The 20,684-nt window shown below is 43.9% G+C and overlaps 1 protein-coding gene across 1 annotated transcript in view; it reads left to right on the forward strand.

Annotated features, from left to right (window-relative positions):
* Positions 1–3,298: 3,298 nt before the first annotated feature.
* The window catches only part of LOC111158530 (WD repeat-containing protein on Y chromosome-like), a 48,769-nt gene continuing 31,383 nt past the window's right edge, over positions 3,299–20,684 (forward strand). Inside the window, 4 exon segments of the mRNA XM_022520625.1 lie at positions 3,299–3,328; positions 11,900–11,967; positions 13,280–13,385; positions 19,834–19,985. Of these exon segments, the coding sequence (XP_022376333.1) occupies positions 3,299–3,328; positions 11,900–11,967; positions 13,280–13,385; positions 19,834–19,985 (356 nt within the window).

Raw genomic sequence — 20,684 nt, forward strand, 5'->3', positions numbered from 1 at the left:
CTGTCTGCTGCTCTGCCTACTTGTGATCTCTCTTTCTCTGTCAAGTAAATAGATAAAACCTTTTTAAAAAGTCAGAAAGAATGCTAGCCAGGGAAGAAGAAAAATGACAAAGAAAAATGAGAGAGAGAAACACTGCCTCACACTATTTTCATGTTTTCTGAAGATGCAAAATGTTTTCCCAGTGCCCCTCACCAATTTTACCTTATCCAGTTGGCCAGAACTGAGTCACAGGAGACCCTGGAGTCAGGGGATCTGTGCCTTGGGTTTTGAAGAGTGGGAAGAAGTGGGAGAGTACCTGTTGGGCAGACATGGGTCCCCCGCAGTGAATCATTCCTCTGTTTTGTTCCAAATGTTTTGTTCCTGCTTCAGCTGTGAATGGACAATCTGTCTCCCAGAACATTCATGTGAATTAATAATTAAAGAGTTTTTATAATATGTGAGGTCATTTTGGAAATGGTCCATGCCACTGCCAACTTTTTCCCATTTCACTTCATGCATGGTACCTACAAGCAAGGTCCACTTCTTTGTAAGACTGACTTCAAAAACTCTATCTTCTTCTAAAAAACTGCTCAAACCTCAACTGGGTCACATAAGAATACCCAGAGTCCTCAGCCAGTCAACACTGGTTGAGTCCTTATTTTCTGCCAGGCCCTGTGGTGCTCTGAAAGCCTTCTGGTTTTACAAGTCTGGGCGAGAAAACAAGAGCAGCACATATTAAGCATATCCTGGAGTCCGGGAAAGGGAGGGATCAAATGGTCTCGCACAATCAGAGGGGATCCTATGGAGGAATCAGAAAGGCCTCAGAGAATAGGATGGAATTTGGTGGCCAGAAGGATAATTTGAGAAAAGGCTCCTCGTTGGGATAGCGTGGATGTGGGAGGGACCGTTGTTCTTACCCATTTGAGATTTTTTATATCTTTCTCCTTAGAACGTGGAAGAAGCTGCCCCAAATTGAGAACACGCCAAACATTAGCATTAATAATGCTGTGATCTCTCCAAATGTTAACTATATCCGCTGGAAAGTGCATGGAGACTGGGTTACTCAGGTAAAAGAAGGAAGGAAGGACGGGAGGGAGAGAGAGGGGGGGGGAGGGAAAAGGAAAAGAAAAGAAAGAAAAGTTTAAGTAAAAGTAAATTGGGATTTGCCAGACTGACGTCTCTCTCCAGGTGTAGCAGCCAAACAATCAAATAAATATATATATTCTTTAAGAAGCGACCACTGTTTCTGAGGTAACTGTATTAACTTAGATGAAAACAAATAAAAAGAAATTTTGCATGAAATACCAGAAGAGTGCAAAGAATGATAGACATCTGGTTTCTAGAAGTTAGTGCAATTATTCAGTTTGAACTTCCAGGCATGCTTGTTTTTGCGGCCACCGTTTGGGTCTGAAGGCAGTAGATGTGTTTTCCTTCCTCTTTTTTGGAGCGGGGGGTGGGGAGCCAACTCAAATGACCCAAGTATTTAGGGCCAATAATATGATTTTGGACATAACAGCCTTTTCCTTGAGATTTCTACTGGCTCTGAGAAGCTAAATGAGTGTTTCTTAAACACATCAACAAGCAAGACATTGTTCTTAATGTTAAGGCAGCCTAGAAACCAAATACAGAGTGGACACGCTGTCCAGAGGATTCGAAAGAGAAGAGGAGTTTTTCAGTGTTAATAGAGCACTAGCTAGGGGAGGAGAGACTCCTGCCGACATCTTTTGTCTATTCCTAAACACATCAGGCTTAACGCAAGAAAGTTGCAATATTAGCGGGTAAAAGGAAAACTAGGAAAACGACCAAATTTATTTGCTAAGTGAAAAGGAAAATTCAAGGGGAAGAAAATTTGGGCCAAGAAAATAGCATTTGCTTGAAAGATTAACACCAACAAAGTTTCAGACACAAAGAGAAGAAAATAAAATACTGGGGTAGAAAGGAAATGTGAATTAATTAAGAGTACAAAAAGGAAACAATCCAACTAAACAACCACATGTAGAATTGCCATATGTAATCCCTATATGTTTCTCGAAGGTGATTGGCCCAAGATCCTTTTCTTCTTCAGCTTTTTTGAGCTATCAACATATCATAAATTTATTCACTTTAAGCATACAATTAATGACTGTTGATAAATTTACTGAGTTAGGCAATTATCACCATAATGCAGTTTCAGAACATTTCCATCACCCCAATAAGACCTCTGTTAACCATGTAGAGTTAATCCCCATTCCTACCTCCAGTGCCAGGCAAGCATTAATCTACTTCCTGTCTCTATTGATTTGCCTTTACTGGCCATGTCATGTACATAAAATCATACACTATGTGGCCTTTTGTGCCTGGCTTCTTCTACTTTGCAAAATAGAGCCGTGCTTAGCGTGTGGACATTTTGCCCTACTGGGCTGCCAGCCCCCATTGCCTTGGAAGGTAGAAGGAACAATACCAAAATCCAGAGTCAGTGCCATCCAAAAGATGACCACACATGGGGGAAGACAAAGCGGGGCCTTGGCATTGGCTACATAGAATGGGAGCCAACAGAGGGGGGCCATACCATGGGAAAATTCTCCCACCACCCCACAAGGTGTGTTCATGATCTCCCCACTCAGAGGCCGGCCACCTGAGAGCCTCTTGAGGAGGCTGTTCCAACAGGGAAAAGACAGAGATAGTTCTGAGCTCTGTGGGTTGCTTGGGATATTGAATCTTATTGTGCGAAGTTAGATCCCAAGCTCCAGAAACCCTCTCTTCACCTCCCAGACTTACCCTTTGTCTTCCTGTGTCTCTGGTCTTCTGGTTTCTGCCCGTCGTGGAGGTTAGAACCAAGGTTTATCTTCCGTAGGTGCCCCCTCTGAGCCTAGCATAGTGCCTGGAAGGTCTAAAAGAGAAACCAGTCATCCCTTGTAGCTAAAATGTTGCTCTTCCAACACCACTACGGCTTTACCCATTTCACATGTTTATAGTCTTAAAAAGGAATTCCTCCATAGGGAGGTGTCCTAAAAGCAGGGAAATGTTGTAAATCCCACTGACTCCAGTTCCCTGAACTAGAGACCAGCCCTGACACCTGCCAGAAGGCTCTGGTTCCCTAATCCTGGCATAGCTCCTTTAAGAGCCCGGCTCTCCATTTCGTTTTTGTTTTTATTTTTAAGATTTTATTTATTTGAGAGAGAGAGAGAGCTGAGCAGGGAGCCTAATGCGGGGCTCGATCCCAGGACCCCGGGATCATGACCTGAGCCAAAGACAGACGCTAAACTGACGGAGACACCCACGCACCCCATGGCTCTCAATTTTCAAAGACAGGGGAAGAGAGCCTTTTACCCTGCCCAGTATGATCCTCAGCATAGCATCCAATTTAAATGTGATTTATGTTGAAGGATAAGCTGTTTTCCCTGTGAACCCCCTGCAGCGATGCAGGCAGCATTCCGATTTTCTCAGAAATATCTAAAATACGTAGTAGAATCTTCAGCACAGTCTGCCAGACAGGATACCCAGGAATTGTTGTTCTGGTGTTAGCCTGGAGCGAGCGTCAAGGAGAGAGAACACCCACGTGTTCACACTCTGCCAGGCCACCTACACACGTCTGCCCACTCCCAAAAGTGGGTTTTTTAAAATGTGCCTATCCTATGAGCAAGTGGTTCCTCTCTCCTTCTCAAAACGGTTGTCAGGAGAATGCTTTCAATATTGTCACAAACGCTTTCTTGACCTGGTGTGTGATCTTCATATTAATTAACATTTTCTCTTTTTTTTTTTTTTTTGATCATTTCTAGCTGAACTACTATGATTCTATCAAAGCCGTCATTTCAAGCTCCAACCATGAGCCCACCGCTCTAGTAATAGGTACTGCTCACACTCCCCTTACGTTTGTAATGTTCTCTATGTGCCAGATCCTTGGATGTCTCCCACCTTTATAATTTCTGCATTGCAACAGGCATCCCACACTCTGCAGCTCAAAATGTGACATCCTCCACTGTTCTGTTTGCTTTATAAGCCTCACACTTGGCTCCTGGAGAAGCAGAGTGTGGGAGGGCACTCCTATCACAAGGCTTCACACATACAGAGAGCTCGATCAATATTTGTTGATTTGAAATAGGAGCAAAACCCACTTTGAGCACCCTTAATGTGTCAGAAGATATTAAATATACAGTAATATCAACACAGGACCGTGGTCTTGGGGGATTTGCATGAAGTAGGATTGGGAATGCCTGCAATTCAAAGGCATGCTGGAAATAACAGTTTTCAGTGATGGCAATAGGAAGACCCAGAATCTGAAGACCTTTGCATTGTCTGGAAGCTGGACTTTGGCCAAGTGCATTCAGAGAAAGGCCACGGGAGAACCCAGATCCCAATCCATCCCTCACTTTTACATCCCTAAATGCACCACTAGTCTGGACATGGGCTAGGCCAGGCTGATCTTAGGTCCATGAAGTTGGGAATATGGCAGAACAACTCTGCTATTCACATGGGAATCATTTTGTCTGGACCAGATGGAGGAGAGATGTCCTGGTACAGAGTGAAGAACTGGTCTAGATCTGAACCAAGAATCCAATCCCTCTGTAATGGATCATTCCCATAACAGCTCATGGTCAGAAGTTGTTGCAATCTCTGGCCCTGAACACTAAGTATCAGACACTGTACAAGCTCCTTCTATGTATTATTTTATTTAATCTCCATTAACAACCTTATGGTTTAGGTCCCACTGTTAGTCCCATCTTACAGTTGAGTAAAGTGAAACACAGAGTCATTCATTAACTTGTCCTGGGGTATTGTTCAGGACTTTTTTTTTTCAGTATTGAAAAAAATGTAATTCAAATGCGTAAACAAAAGGAGAATTTTTTTGGCTGGCTCATATAATATGAGAAGGGCAGAAGTGCAACCCAGAGTTGGAAAGTCCTGGAAGCAGGGACTCAGAGGGTACTCTGACTCTGTCTCTCTCTCTCCTCTGCACAGCAGTTCCCTCAAAGGGTGAAGAGCCCATCTCTTATGTCACTGACACTAACAGAGACTGGCTGCCACTCTTAGTCCCCAGTCCCGCTGCCCCTGGGAAGGTTCCCACTGGACCCGTTGGGCCCATCTTTGGGACAATTGCGAGTCAAGTGACCCAGGAAAGGCAGGGACAATAAGAACTTGGCAGTGCCCATTCAGCCACATGACGTATGAAGAGGTATACTTTCCAGAAGTGGGGATGGGAAGAGGGGGTTTACTAGTGACAAAAAAGTGAAGAGTGAAGACTGCACTGAGTCACACATTCAGAAATGAAGACCAAGGACAGGAATCCAGGTCCTGTGTCTTCAAGGCCTGTGCTTGTCATCCTTGGACCTATAATAATGGCATTCCCTGGGCGTGTGCTAGAATTGAGTCCTAGGTTCCTCTTGGAACAATGAAATCTGTCTGCACTTGAAAAAGAAGTAAGGGTGACTTGTGCACATGTCCAGTCTGAGAGACATCCTTTAATCACAATAATATAAATTTTTCTATCATTTTTATATTATTTTAATATTTTTCGAATTTTTTTCTGCTGATTTGCCCTTTGAAGATCTTCTCAATTCCTCACATTTCCTTTATTAAACTTCATACTTATCTTGTGAAGCCCTTGAGAGTATGTTGGAAAGACCCAAACAAATATTCAGCATCACGATCACCATACTTAATTTCCAAGCTGATACTGACAGTGGTTCCTTCCATGTGTTTAGCACTTACTAATTTATAAAGAACATTCACATTCATTAGTGGTTCTCAGTCTGGGCTGCCTTATTGGATCATCTGGGGACTTTATAAAAGCTGGTTGCCTGGTTCTTATCCTCAGATATTCTGACCTAATCGGTCTGGGATAAAACCTAGGTATCAGGACCTTTAAAAGCCGCCCTTCCCCCCACCAGTGATTCTAAAGATTTAAATCCACTATTCGAGGAGGTATGGCCTAGGCATCTGTATTCTTTGGACACTTCACAGTGACATTAATTTGTGGTCAAGGGCAAGAACCACCCACATGCATTATATTTCTTATATGATATTCATGATAGCCAGGTGAGGTATGAATTGTGTGTACACACTCCATTTTACCAGTGAGGACAAAAAAGCCAACGTTTTTTGACCCATTTAAGTGACCCATTAGGTCACTTAGCCGGAAGAGGTGGAATTGGGACTCAAGTCCAGTTTTTCTGACTCCAAGTCCAGTTGATCACCTGCCAGCCCCTAGAGTTAGGCTGGGAAAGTCTATCCCTCGGTTCCTGGGACTTGTTTTAGGACGCCTAGTTTCAAAAGGAAAATTCTGACCCTGGAGCAGAATAAATCTCTGCAGAGAAAAGAAATGTTATTGTCCACCATGGCATAGAGAGAAAGTTGTGGCCGATTAAAGCCACTTTCAATCATCTTAGTGCTCCCTGGATGGGATCCTTGCATACCTGGGCTCAGCAGCAGGCTGAGAAAGGAAATCGTGAAGGGCTCAGACACAGACACTCATGACTGCTGCCCAGCCTGGCTTGCTGCAGAGAGAAGGGGAAGGCTAGGAGGCAGGAGGTGTGTGTTCTTCACCGAGAGGATAGGCATGACTTATGGCATTTCATTTCATTTGCAGGTATTTCCGTTGCTGGGATGATCTTTACCTTTTTCTCTTGGCCTTTCTAACCGGCCCTTACCTCCTCTTTTCCTTCCTGCAGCTTCACCCCTGAATTTTCAGGACCTGCTTAGAACTCTCCAAGCGGTGCATTTATAATGAATAAAATAGTTAACACTTTTTTTAAATGACTCAAAAGTCAACCACCCACATAATGACGACAGCCGTTTCTTTCGTGATGCCTTTCAGCCTAGCTGTGCCTGAGCATTTCTGAGATTTGGAAAGGCTGAAATCCTAGGAGTTTCTTTTTATTTTTCTTTATTCCTCCTTTCCTTTAGAATCTTGTCCTAATTTCACTGAACATCGTGGAAAAATCAGTCATGAGTCATGCCTGCGATCTCAGCCTCCTATCAAATAACCACCTTGCTTCTCCAAGGCCCCTTCTACCTCTGATTCATAGACTTCGAGCTCACGTTGTCTTTCAAGGAAATCTTCCTTTATACATTTCTGATTCACTGACATTTAACTCTCTAAAGCATTAGAAAGAGATGTTCAGTGGCTAAGAAATTTCTTGGGAATTTTCATCAGATGTTCTTGGAACTGGGAAATTGTGGTTTTCTGGAATGATCATGGATATGAATGCTAAGAAACTAAAATTCAGCCTTCAGAAACTGAAGCAGCTAAAATTCAATGTTTGTGCAGAACAGAAACAATAAATCCAGAATGAGGATCTCTGAGTTCTAGCCCCGGCTCGGCAACTAACAGAGCTGTGGCCTCAGGCCTCCATTTCCTTCCTAGTTCAATAAAAATGCTGGATATGAGCTCTAAGGAGCCACCCTGCTCACACTCCTTGATCCCTAATTTTGCCATGAGTCTTCTGTCCTTCCCTTCTTCTTTCTCACGTTCCAGAAAGCAAGGACCACTAAGCGGCTCATACTCTGAACTGAGATTAATTGTCTCTAGAGGTCTAGACAAGTCTGTCATAGGAAGAGTCAGTGCCTTCCCCAACCCAATACCACCCTTGTAGTTTCTCGGACGTGTACCAAGATGAAAATACTGGGGCTCAGAGAGCCTTTGCAGCCAGACCCCTGGAAAAAGCTGCCTGCAGTTGCACTTTCCAAGCCCTCACCTTCCAATCTAAGACCCACTGCAAGCTGGCCTGTGTTCCTGCATGTCTCCATGACTTGCTGCTGGAGTCCCAGAGTTTTGTCCTTGCTCTACTTCTCTTCCATTTTCATCAACCCCTCAGTGATACCCCTCCAGCACCATTGCTGTCCTTCCCCAAATTCATGTGTTCTAGCCTAACTCCACCCCCAAACTTCAGCCTGCATTTCCAACTGCCATGGGTCTCTCTCTACAGGACCTCTCCATTTGGATGTCTCATAGACATCAAAATTAAATCCAAACTCAGATCCACATCTTCTCCCTCACACCACCTTCCCCAACTCAGTTAGTTCTAGGTCCATCCTTCCAGTAGCTCTGGCCAAAACCTACTAGTCACCTTCAACGCTCTCCTCCACAGTCCACATCCAATCCGTTGACTCTGTCTTCATACTGAACCCAGGATCTGGCCATTTCCCCCAGCCCCGCCCCCACTACCATCTAGTGGAATTCACTCTCTTCTCTCCCCTGGATTACCACAGGAGACTTATGATTCTCCCTGCTTCTATCCCTCGCCTATGGGCTCTTTTCTACACAGCAGCCAGAGAGCCTGGAAAATTAGATGTCATTAGATCCAAATCCTCCATTGGGCCCCCGTCTCCTGCACAGTAAAAGCCAAAGTCCTCCAGGGCCCTGTGTGTCAACCCAGCCCTTACATCTCTGGCCTGGTTTCCTACGTCTCTCCCTCATTGTACTCCATCCCACTCACACCAGTTTCCTGGAATATATTTAAGATCTTTTCACCAGATCCTTCCTCTGCCTGGGAGGTTTTCCCTGCAAATGTCTACATCTTTCACTCCCTTGTTTCCTTGAAGTCTTCCCTCAGGTGTTGCTTCTCACTGAAGCCCTCCTTGCCCACTTCATTATACATATCCTGGAAGAGCCCAGTCCCTGCTCCTGGTGTTCCTAATCTTCCTTACCTTGTTCTACCCTTCTCTAAATCCATAAATCCAATCACTTTCTAATAGACTATATAATTTATCTCTTGTTTGTTATTTATGGTCTGTCCTCTCCTATCAGAAGGTGAGCCCCACAAAGATAGAGTTTTCTGTTTTATTCACTGTTGTGTCTCAAGTGCTAGGAAGAGTGCTGGTACATAACAGGTGCTCATTAAATATTTATTGAATGGACTTACCTGTGGCCAAAATTCAAACCACATACCTTTCTCTCCCCAAGTGGTCTTCTGAAGCATTGCCTTCCAGGAAACGTAGAATTCTGTGGTGACAAGTATTTTCCTCCTGTGCTATCTATCCCCTTTCCATCTCCCCATCTACTGCCCCCCCAAGCATGTCCCCACAGTGTCCTACACTCACACCACTGCTTCCATCAGCTATGCATGTATTCACACACACACACACACTCTCTCTCTCTCTCTCTCCTCCACAGGGTGCTATAGCACCAGTTCCCCATCCCTAAATGGGATTTACGAGGGCTCTGTAGAGTAAGAAGTGGTTTCAAGTGCATTCGTTTACTCAAGATGATCAAAGATAAGAATCTCTGACTTCATTCTGGTTACATGTGAACATCAAAGGGAGATACATCTTGGCTGAGGCCATGGAGAAACCAAGGCTGGGTCTTGAATGTCTCCCCTCTGCAGACCTGGGCAGCACTCCATATGTCACAGCAGAGTTGTGGGTTCCTGCCACACTGAGGAAACTGATGGAAAGGAGGAATAAGATAAAAGGAAGGATGGGTAGGAGACACTCCAAGATCTACCTCAAAAGAGGAAGAGTGAAAGTCTGAGCTTTGGGGAAACATGCCCACCTCGTTGCCAATCCTATGGGATTCTGGGAGCCCAGAACTGTGAATGTGGTTTCTGGGTCAGCTCTGGTGTTAGCAGCCACAGAATCCACCTTCCTGTAGGACTCCAGCACCTGAAGACTTATCTGCTAGCTAGTGTGCTGGGGATCAGAACCTGCCTTGAATCTGCTCTAGGTTTCCATGGTGATTGCTTTAAACTTTTCATCATCTTCCTTCAGACCTTGGGGGAGAGCTCTGCTCTCTGGTTTCCATGACAACCATTTAAACATGTATCTCTGTCTGGCTCTGTTGGAAGAGAACCGCTAGAGATCATGCAAATGAACTGGCTGCTCTCCTTTTACTTAAAAAAATAAAAATAAAGTGACACACCTGCTTAGAAGTTTCAGATCTTTGCTCATAACAAGAAGGGTGAAAGCATCAAACTTGTGTTTGAGGAGGGTTTGCTGCATTGCTTTGATACTGCAAGTGCTCACCCAGATACACAGGTTCACTCTGCCATCTTAAGTAATTATCTGCACTCAGCACTTATCCTCCCCTCCCCTATTCTAGCAGATGAAAGAGCTCTGATTTCAAGGTTGTTTACCTTCCTGCTGCATACCAAAGGAGAAAGGGAAGGACAGGGCCAGTGGGACTAGCTAGCTGTCCTACCACTGCTGAGAGAAACTGTGGACAGCAGGGTGTCTCCTCAACTCACCGTCAATAAACTGTCCTAGCACTCAGACTGTAGCCTCAAATAAGGTGGAAATCACATACCCCAGTCATCTGGAAATGGAATTCATGGTCTGGAGAAGAGCCAGGTGACTCTGAGGAAAAAAGTTTCAGAAGAAATGGAAAGATCATGGCCCCCTTTCCCTTCCCAGACACCTTCCTGTCCTCCCCCGCAACAACAAGCTCCCAAACTAGAGGTCTCCAGAGACAGTGGTGGGCCAGGCAGCCACAGACAGATTAAAAACAGAATCCTGTTTTGAAACTGTGCATCAAACTTTAAAATTCTGGAAGTTTCCAATGAAAATAGACACTTCCCATTTCTCCTGAAACTCAGCAGATCTGCATCAGAGTCCTACTTCAGGAGAATCTGCTGGACTGAAGAAGAACAACCCTCTGAGGGGCGCCTGGGTGGCTCAGTGGGTTAAGCCGCTGCCTTCGGCTCAGGTCATGATCTCAGGGTCCTGGGATTGAGTCCCGCATCAGGCTCTCTGCTCGGCAGGGAGCCTGCTTCCCTCTCTCTCTCTCTCTGCCTGCCTCTCTGTCTACTTGTGATCTCTCTCTGTCAAATAAATAAATAAATAAATAAATAAAGAACAACCCTCTGAGATGAAGCAGGCACTGGCTTTGGTCCAGCTTTCCCAAATAGCAAACTCTTCTCCTTGTTCCTGGAAAACAATTGAACTGGTAACTTGTGATAACACACATGTCATCCAGACAACACCAATCATCCCTCAAGTAATCACTGACATCACAGACCATGAAAGAGAATTCTTATTTGGGCATGGGGACAAGGCGAGGATAGAAGATGAAATAGTCTTCCATCTTTTTTATCTGATGCCCTTCAGTCACCTTGGACACAGCTAAGGTCAGGGGTCAGGGTAAGTTAGATGGGGATTTCTTTCATGATCATCTGGTGAGACTATGTCTCACACTGACAGGAAGGCCTTTGATTGCTTCAGTATGCTACTACTATTCTGATTTTACTGTTCAGTAGGTTCGTAAGCCAAAAAGTCATTTGGCTAAAAATATATGTCGGAATAATTGTAGCAGAAAGTTGGCTGGTTCGTGGATGAAACTGATAGGTCAACTCAATGAACCCTCATTTAGGATTTGAGATGTGGTTTTATTGCCTTGTTAATGACAAGTTTGTTAAACCCCGTAGTCTAAACTTTCTTACCTGTCCCATGGAAGACAGGTGCTTGCCTCACTGAGTTTCTGGGAGGTTCAAACAAAATTGTGTACAGAGAGACCCTGGCACAGTGCATGGTACTCGGTACAGATTTATTAGAAGACAGTTTCCTCAGAATGAGTTGGCCCTCTTCACATTTCCTCCTTCCCCCAGATGACCCTTCTTGGCTCTATCTAGAGAAGGAGGAGAAATGAATCTTGCTGTTCTTACCGACACCATTTTCATCCTTCGGACTATCCATGTTGTAACACCAGGGGGTGAAAGAGAAAGAAAAAAGTAGTTCTCACTGAAAGCAAAACCAGGACCTTTAAAAATCAGCAACTTGTCAGGAAATTGATCATATTAAGAGGCTGTGTTTTGTTTTTCTGTGAATATTTTTAGGGTGCACTATGGGAACAACAAATGTCAAGCAAAAGATGAAAGAGATAAGGGGCGTTAGAAAAGATGTCGAGGCAAGAAGAAAACAAGCATTCCTTGGTTTGCCCCAAAGGCGGGCAGAACTGTTTCAAACTGTTTTTCACATCTACAAAGGAGTCAAGGCATTTTCATTCTGTAAGAGAAAGAACTTGCTGCTGACAGGCAGAATGGATCGAATCATTCGAGTCTGGAATCCTTATCTGCCTGGGTAAGTTTTCTTTCTCTCTCCAACCATAAGTGCCATTGATCTAATAAAGTACATGAGAGCAACACAGGGGATCACTAATTCCCTTTTAGGATAATTTAAGAAGCCCTGTCCAAAACTGGTCTCCCATACACTCAGCCCGAGAAACTTCTGTTGATACCCACTAAAGACTCATTCTTTGGGGTTAATAAGTAACTCATTAGCCCCACTTACCAATGAGGAAACTGAAGCTTAGAGGAGTTAAATAACTTTTTGGACATAATGCCAGAACTGGGGTACAAACACATTTTGGCTGATTCTAAAATCCTATGCCATTTCCATTGGTAAGTGTTGAAGATGGAAGGAGAGTGGAAAATGGGGAATAGACTTTCTGTGTACTGATAGTGGGGATTTGGGGACATGAACAAGTCACCTAGGGTGCACCATGCTTCCTCGCTGAGCCTCTGTACCAGGCATCAGTGGAGGACCTGCAAGGTGACCCATGCCCCTCAGCAGGGACAGGCAGGGATGGAGGCAACACCATGGGGGGTGGAGGGCACGTGGGATCTGGTGCTGCTCCTGTCACCTTCTAACACAGTGACCCAGCACAAGAGATGTAGCCAGTGTCCTCCTCATTACTGATGATCACAGGAATCCCCACCCTTCTGGTAGAATAAAGGTCACAGATGAGGTCATCCACATATAGGGCTCTGCACAATGTCTAAACAGAAAGAAAGAAAAATGATTTTCTACCTACTTCTATTACCTTAGACTCCCATTTGTCTGGTGATGGAGAACAATTTGCTTACCTTCCAATAATGTGGTTATAAAATGACATTGTGGTCTCTCTTTCAACCTCAGACCTGCCTCCCTTCTCCCCACCTCCCCACCTTCTCCCTACACACTCAGCCCTGCGACCCTGAGGGCATTGCGATCCCTCAGAGCTCCTTAAAGTAAACTTACATTAAAAAGACAGTCCCCCAAGACCTGAATACTGTTAACTCTGGCCTGCATAAAGCAACCATGTGCCATAGAATCTATTCCCACACCACCCTGTGCTCTTCCTCGTTTATTCCTTTTATAGTGATATTGTCAGCAGTTGGAGAAACAAAGCCTAGAGCTTCATCTCACACTGAGTTGTGTTGCTATAACTGGGTATTATTTGCTTCAGTCCTTTTATCACACAAGATATATACTTGTGTGATTTCAGAAGGAGACATAACCCTCCTCCAGGCTGAATAGAACTGCCAGATCCGGGCCAAGTTTAGTCTTGCATTTTTATTTAGAAATAGCACTTAGAACTGCTTGGTGTTCATCTGTTCTTTTTCCATTCTAGAAAACCAACAGGTATGCTGAAAAGCCACACGGCTCCAGTGATCTACATCCATGTATCTGCTGAGGATAACAAAATATTCTCTATGTCCACCGACAACACTATTAAGGTCTTTGCCCTTTCACATTTTGGATGCATTGTCCAACAGTTTCAGATAGAGATTGTGTTTGTTTGGTGTTTTCTTTCCCCATCTTTGCAGCTCTAGAGGTCTCTGCATTAGCAGATACTCAAATGGTGGTTACATTCGTGGGTTTGCTTTGGAGAAGGAAGGTATGTGGGCAATTGAAGGGTAGTGTCTTAGAGAATTTTCTGTACCAGGTGTTTTGCTGGGTTGAGTAAACCTTGAAACATCTCAGTCCCTGTTTGCATGCTGTCCTGATTCCTCTGGAGAAAGTGTGTTGGAGGATGAAGAGGGGGAATAAGGGATGGAATGGGGACATGGGGGAGGCAACTGGCCCTCGCTACTAGTGCTTATCTTATTTTGCAATACGCATAGGGCAAGTGGGCCCTTTCTGAAATGTTTTCTGTAAGGCTTAGAATTTAAGCACTTCTGGCCCTGGTAGAGGTTGTGGTAACATCACCTTCATTTTGTTTGCCTTCACACTTCTTTCTATATGTAGGGTTCTACCCACCTCTAAAATTCAGCTGTCCTGTGACCTTTGTAATGCACTATTTTTACACCAAAAAAAAAAAAAAAAAAAAAAAGAAAGAAAGAAAAGAAAAGGAATTTTGCTGATTTGCTTTATCCATCATTTCATAAGCTTTTCCAATGAATATGAAAAATTTTCACGATTTCATCCATATTTCTTTCTGTAATATCATGGGGCCAGAGGGTAGGAGTTTAGAACGGTCTGAATCAAAGGAATGCTGAAGCCTCAAACAGGTCAGTGGCATTGCTTTGCATGGGTACATAAATGAGCTTATCAATTACACACGTAATAAATGATTTATAGATGCTATGGGCTGAATCACGTCCCTTCAAAATTCATATGTTGAAGTCTTAACCACCAGTACCTTCAAAGTGACTGTATCTAGAGACAGGGCCTATAAAGAATTAATTAATGTTAAATGAGGTCATATTGGTGGGCCCTCATCCAATATGATTGGTGTCTTTATAGTAGAAATCAGCACACTGAGATGGAGGGACAATCATCTCCAAACATGTGAATACATGGCAGCAGGGGGTCATGTGCAAGCCAAAGAGAAAGGCCTCAGAAGAAAGCAGACCTGCTTATATCTCAATCAAGGACTTCAGTCCCTTACTTCACCCCATACACAAATGTTAACTAAAAGGCTATAGACATAAATGTAGAAAGAGCTACAATTTCAAAACTCTTTGGAGAAGACATAGGAGTAAATCTGCATAACCCTGGACTAGGGAATGATTTCTTAGATGTGACATCAAAAACACAAGAGACAAAAGAAGAAAACAAATGAATTGGATGTTGTCAAAATCAAAACCTTGTGCCTCAGAAAACACCATTAAGAAAGTGGTCAGACCACCTACAGAATGGGAGAAAATGTTGCTGATCACACATCTGATAAGGGATTTGCCTCTAGAATACCAAAAAAAAAAAAAAAAAAAAAAATCTGTATGCTCAACAATAAATGCTCAAATATCCCGGGCATAGGACTTAAATGGAAATTTCCTCAAAGAAAATATTCAAATGGCCAATAAACACAGGACAAGATCCTCCACATCATTAGTCATTATGCAGATGCAAAACACACCCACCATGAGTTACTACTTCACACCCATTGGGATGGCTAAAATCAGAAGTTAGATGATAACAAGCATTGCCAAGGATGTGGAAAAATTAAAGCTCTCCATACCTTGCTAGTGGGAATTTAAAATGGTGCCGCCACTTTGGGAAATATTTTGGCGGTTCTGTAAATGCTAACCATGGAGTTACCATATGACCCACCAATTCTACTTCTAGATTTAAACCCAAGAGAACTGGAAACTTATGTTCACATAAGATCTTACATATGAATATTCATAGCACATTATTCATAACAGCCAAAAAGTAGAAATAACCCAAGTGTCCATGAATAAACGAATGGATAAACAAACTGTGGCATATCCATACAATGAAATATTATGCAGCAACAAAAAGAAATGAAGCACTAATATGCGTCACCACATAGATGAACCTTGAAAAAGCTTATGTTATGTGAAAGCCAGTCACAAAAGACCATGTATTGGCCGATTCCATTTGTACGAAATGCCCAGAATAGGCAAATCCACAGAGGCAGAAACTAGTTTAGTCGTTGCTGGGGGGATGCAGTGAGGTGGGACAGGGAGTGGCCACTAATAAGTGTGGGGGTTCTTTCTGAAATAATAAAAATGTTTTGAAGTTAGACAGTGGTGATGATTGCCCAGCCCTGTGAATATGCTAAAACCCACTGAATTATACACTTTAAAAATGCAATTTTTGTGAGATGTGAATTATATCTCAACAAAACTATTATTTTGTAAAGGAGGGGGAGGGAAGAGATAGAGAAGTCAAGGGAGACGCCAAGGCTTTGGGCCAGAGCCCACTGAGACATGGTGGGGCAGATGGTGGGGAAGAGGAGCATCAGACCAGGAGCTCAGTTGTGTATGTGTTGGATAGAGTCATCCTGAGTTGAGGGGAGATGTCGGGGCTGGAGACATAAATTTGGAAGTCATTAGCATTTAGATGGAATTTTAAGCCATGGAGGGGATGAGATGGAAAAGAGAGCAAGAGTGAGCAAGGGGGAGAAAAGCCTCAAGGAGTGTATTCTCACTTTGTGTGGGGTCTGACATGGTTCCCGTAGAGTGAGCTCAGAGTCCATGTCCTGGCAACCAAGAGGACACTTTACACAAAATTAGGTGTTTAGATCATGGTCAGTGATGTAACTAGGACCCAAACTCAATTCAGTCCTCCAAGCAAATTTGATTAAAATAGGAAGACTTGTGGACTTCAATATTTGATTTCTTTTGAAAATTGAATCTATCCTAAGGTATCCTCCAAAACCATAAAGTTGGGGACTTCATATTTTTAATGAGTTTTTTTTTTCCTTAAAACTTGGCACCACCAGATAATCATAATTCTGTATGTGAGGACACGTCTCCTATCCTATTTTCTTTTCCTAGTGCCTCTCCATTTTCTTCCAATCTAAAATCATGATTACAAGATTAGCATCTTGCCTGTGATGATTCAGGCATATTGAATCACTTCCCAAAATGTGTTTAAAATATATTGAAATCCTATCTTGGAAATATGGTGTGTAATTTATTTCAGAATACATTATTCCTATCAAATAAAAAGTAATCAACCAGGAACCAAACAGCTAAATTTCTAGCATGCCTGATCAGATAGTCTTCGTTCTTCAAATTGATTTTTCAGCTCAAATATTTCACTTTTCTATATCGTGGGGACACATGAAACATTTTAGGAGTCTGCTAGTTTCTGGCATTACCCTAAAGGAGAGTAAAGTGACAGGTTTGGTTTTCTGTTTTCACTTGTTATTTTCTGTGAATTTAATACTGCACACTACAAAGAGGGCTGTTTTGTGTCAACAGGAATTAGCATAGAAAGAAAGTTATTTCCTGAAAGAAGATAGCATGTATATTAGTTAAGGTAATGCTTGCCACTGTAAAAAATAAACCCTGTATTTTCCATGGGTTGAGACAGTAGAAATTTATTTCTGTTTGCTGTCATACCCAAGGCCGGTACTCCCAGTAAGGAGCACTTTTTTCTCCCATTTAAAAACCATGCTGTCTTCATGCAAGGTCCCTAGGTTCTCAGAGTCTTCTTCATCCCAGGACAATGGGCATGATAGCAGATACGGCATATCTGCCTCTTAAAAATCCCAGCTATAAATGACCCATCACTTTCTCTTACACTCCACCACTGAATTCATAACACTGGGTGAAGGGAAACCAGGAAATCCCTTAGTTTGGTGTCCACTCCCCAGCAACTCCTTTCCACTGTGGACAGAGAAGCCTGCATTTGGGGGTTGGTACACAGCATGCTTTGGAGAAATACAGACTTGAGTTATACTCTGAAACTACCAGGAACTAGATGACCTTGGGCAAACTATTCAACCCTTCCGAACTCAGTGACTTAATTCTCTTGGACATTGGTCACTCTACTGTAAAATGGAAGAAAGACCCGCCTTGTAGGTTAGTTGTGCTCATAGAAGATAATGGATGAATTGTGCTCACAACAGAGTAGCTTTACTAGGTAAGACTCTTTTGAGCCAAAGAGACAAAAATCGAACTCAAGTAGTTTAAGCTTAAAAAGGCAGATTTATTGGTTATTGAAACCAGATCACCAGACAGATGACCTCATGGACAGCTGGGTTCAAGCATGGCACTCTTTTTCCCACGCTCTCTGCCTATACTTCCTTGGTGCACACTGATATTGACTTCTAGTGCAGAAAGGCAATCTCCTTCTGAATGTCGGGACCATTGATTCCCAGTCTGAACTCACAGCCCAACTACAGATTTGCTATCAGCTCCAGCCAGAAAAATCTAAGGGAAGACACAGATTGACCAAGTTTGTGTCTCTTGCCTACTGCTTGCAATCAGAGAGGCAATTCTCCTAACAGAAGACAGAAGGGTGCTGGACAGGCCATACATAAGTCAGTGATGTCAATTTGTTGTAGCTACTTTGGGGATGTAATGCCAACTTGCCAACTCAACCTCAACAGCAGTAGGAAGACTTCCTTCCTACCTTTCCCTTTCACAGACCTCACAGGGGTCCCTCTATAACATCAAATAAGATCACTCTGCCAGGCTCCAGAATTACCTCATCCTCCCCCTCATCAAAACTCCCTCTCTTTCAGTAATATTACCTCATGAAATAAGAAGAAATTACCAGATTAATGAATTCCCCTGGTGGTATAAGTGACTGATAAAAAAAACTATGTGTGTTACTTTTCTATCTAGGAAAATCAGCATTTTCAAACAATTCAATACTCCAGAAAGGAGTGGGAGATGCCCCTTGAACAAGTAGTCCTTGGGATCATGTTTCCATGGGATTATTTTACCCTGATCGCTACTGTCACCCCCATACTTGCCTCCCAGAGTGTATTGCTTCCCACCTTTTACACCATGACCTAAAATCACAGATGAAAAAGGATGCTAGAACTTTCTACATGACTTTGCTACCTGCTGGGGAGAACTAACGAAAATCAACAGTGTAAATACAACAAATAAGAGTCTGGCTTACCGGGTAAAGGCTTCCAATTTCTTGCTAGCTGTTTCGCTTCCGGGAGTCACAAAGGAGGGGAAAGAAGCCCCATGTACATCCCGCCCAGTTTAGTCCTCAAATTTTCCAGCGCACCTATGGAGGGAGAGAAGTCTGAAAAGGACTCCTACTTTAGCTGCTCACTGCGCCTTCTCCCTCTCTCTGTGTCTGTCTCCGAATTTCCCCTTTTTACAAAGACACCAGTCATATTGCCTGGGAGTCTGCTCTACTCCGGCTTGACCTCTTCTTAATTAGTTGCACTAGCAACAACCCTATTTCCAAAGAAGGACACACTCTGAGATACTGAGGGTTCTTCAACATACAGACTTGGGGGGGAGAGGAGAGACAGAATTCAACCTGGAACAGAGTAAATGAAACAATGCATGGGAAGCATGTAACGCAATGCCTAGCTCACTGAACAACAGCTGCCTCCGTGATGATTCCTTCTTCCCGGTTTTACACTTGGCCCATCTGCTCTTCCCCATGGATGAGGCCAATCCCTTGAGCTCTCATCAGATTGCAGTACCTTAAAATAATACAAGAGCTGTGGCATGGCTTGCATAATAATCCCAATAAATGATTAACAATAACATTATCATTCTAATCATTTACCATTATACCATGGCCCAGTTGTGATGGTAAACACTCTTTTTTAATTAATATTTAAAAATCCCCAAGATTTTAAATCCTGTAAGATAGGCATTATTATTAGTCTCCCTATTTTACAGAAGAAGAAACTGAAAGGAGGTATGGTAATATGGCCAAGGCCACAGAGCCATTAAGCGATAGGACTGGGATTCCAACCCAGGCGGTGGGGAGGGTGATGGGGGGTGGGGGTTGGACCTCCATGTCCTTACCCAATAGCCCTGCTGAGGTTTGTTCCCAGAGCCCTCCACATATCCGCCTCAGGGCTGGTTTTGAGGAACTGTATTAAGAAATGGGAATATATCTAGGGGATAGAGAGGGAGTCTGTGTGCCCATCAGACCCACGATATCAAAACTCCACGATATCAAAACTCCAGGAGCTGAGAAGACACTGGCGGCTCCTGCTTGGGGGGTGGTGAAGCTCAGCTCCAGGCCCTTTGGGCAGCTTCAGCATGGCAGAGGGGCTTGGGAACAAGAGCCCTGCTCTCTGCTTCCTTTACAAATGCAGAGGGGAAAGGAAGCACTTTGAACATTTTCCTTTGGGTGAGGGGAGAGTGGGGCAGCCTTTAAACTTAGGTCGGTCCTAACCAGACCCCCGCCACAGGTGACAGCTTCGGAAAAGCACAGCAAAGCAGCCTGTTCAAGACCTCCGATTAACTTTTTTTCCTCATCTCCCCACTCCCCCCGCCCCAGATCTGGGATCTAGAGACGGACAGCTGCTTGTTTACCGCATCCTCCAAAGCCGGCGGTATTAAGGGGGACTTTGCAGCCTGCCTCTACCTCCCTGAATCCAGATCCCTGTGTGTGGCCACTGACACGGTAGCACTCCTACACCTGAGACTGAGGTATGAGGTTAGCCTCTCGGCCCCAGGCTGCTTGCAACCTTCTATGGAACCATCCATAGCTGAGATCTCTGGGGGAGCTCCTGAGCTCTATGGCCCCATGTCTTTATCTCACAGCATGTATTTGGTGAGCTCCCTTGAACATTTCCCATTGATTACTCCAGCACCACCTCCTTGGATTACCCAAAACTCTGGAATCTACCTCTTAAACCCTTATTGACCCACTGGCCCTACCTCTCTAGTGAATTGTCCAAGAAGCCCTGGGGGCTTTTAATTCAGTCCAAAAGCATCAGACCCACTTGCTGCAGCATGTCCCACATGTGAGACCCTGTCCGTACAGCAAGGTAGTCACTCAGGGACAGCACAAGCTCCAGTGATGGACAGGTCCTTATGGAGGGTCCCCTAGTGGGCTTTTCCTGCCCAGGGCCTCAGTCTCAGGGAGCTCAAATGCCTTCAAGACCCATCTCCCTGATTCCTCCACAAATGAGTCCATCTTGATTTCCTTGGCACAACTTTGCAAGCCACACTTCTTTTCCTCCTTGGCCAGGAAAGTGGGTGCCCGGTTGTCTTTTTCACACTCAGGGTAGTCATTGAGACGTTCATCTCCTTAGCATGAATGTCCACTTCAGTGCCCGTCCCCGTCCTGCTAGACTGAGACTGCCAGGTCTTACTGAGGAGTTTCAATCCTACCTCCCGGGAACC

Source organism: Enhydra lutris, unplaced genomic scaffold (assembly GCF_002288905.1).
Source record: "Enhydra lutris kenyoni isolate GAN:26980312 unplaced genomic scaffold, ASM228890v2 scaffoldscaffold60, whole genome shotgun sequence".
In the NCBI taxonomy this organism is placed as follows: domain Eukaryota; kingdom Metazoa; phylum Chordata; class Mammalia; order Carnivora; family Mustelidae; genus Enhydra; species Enhydra lutris.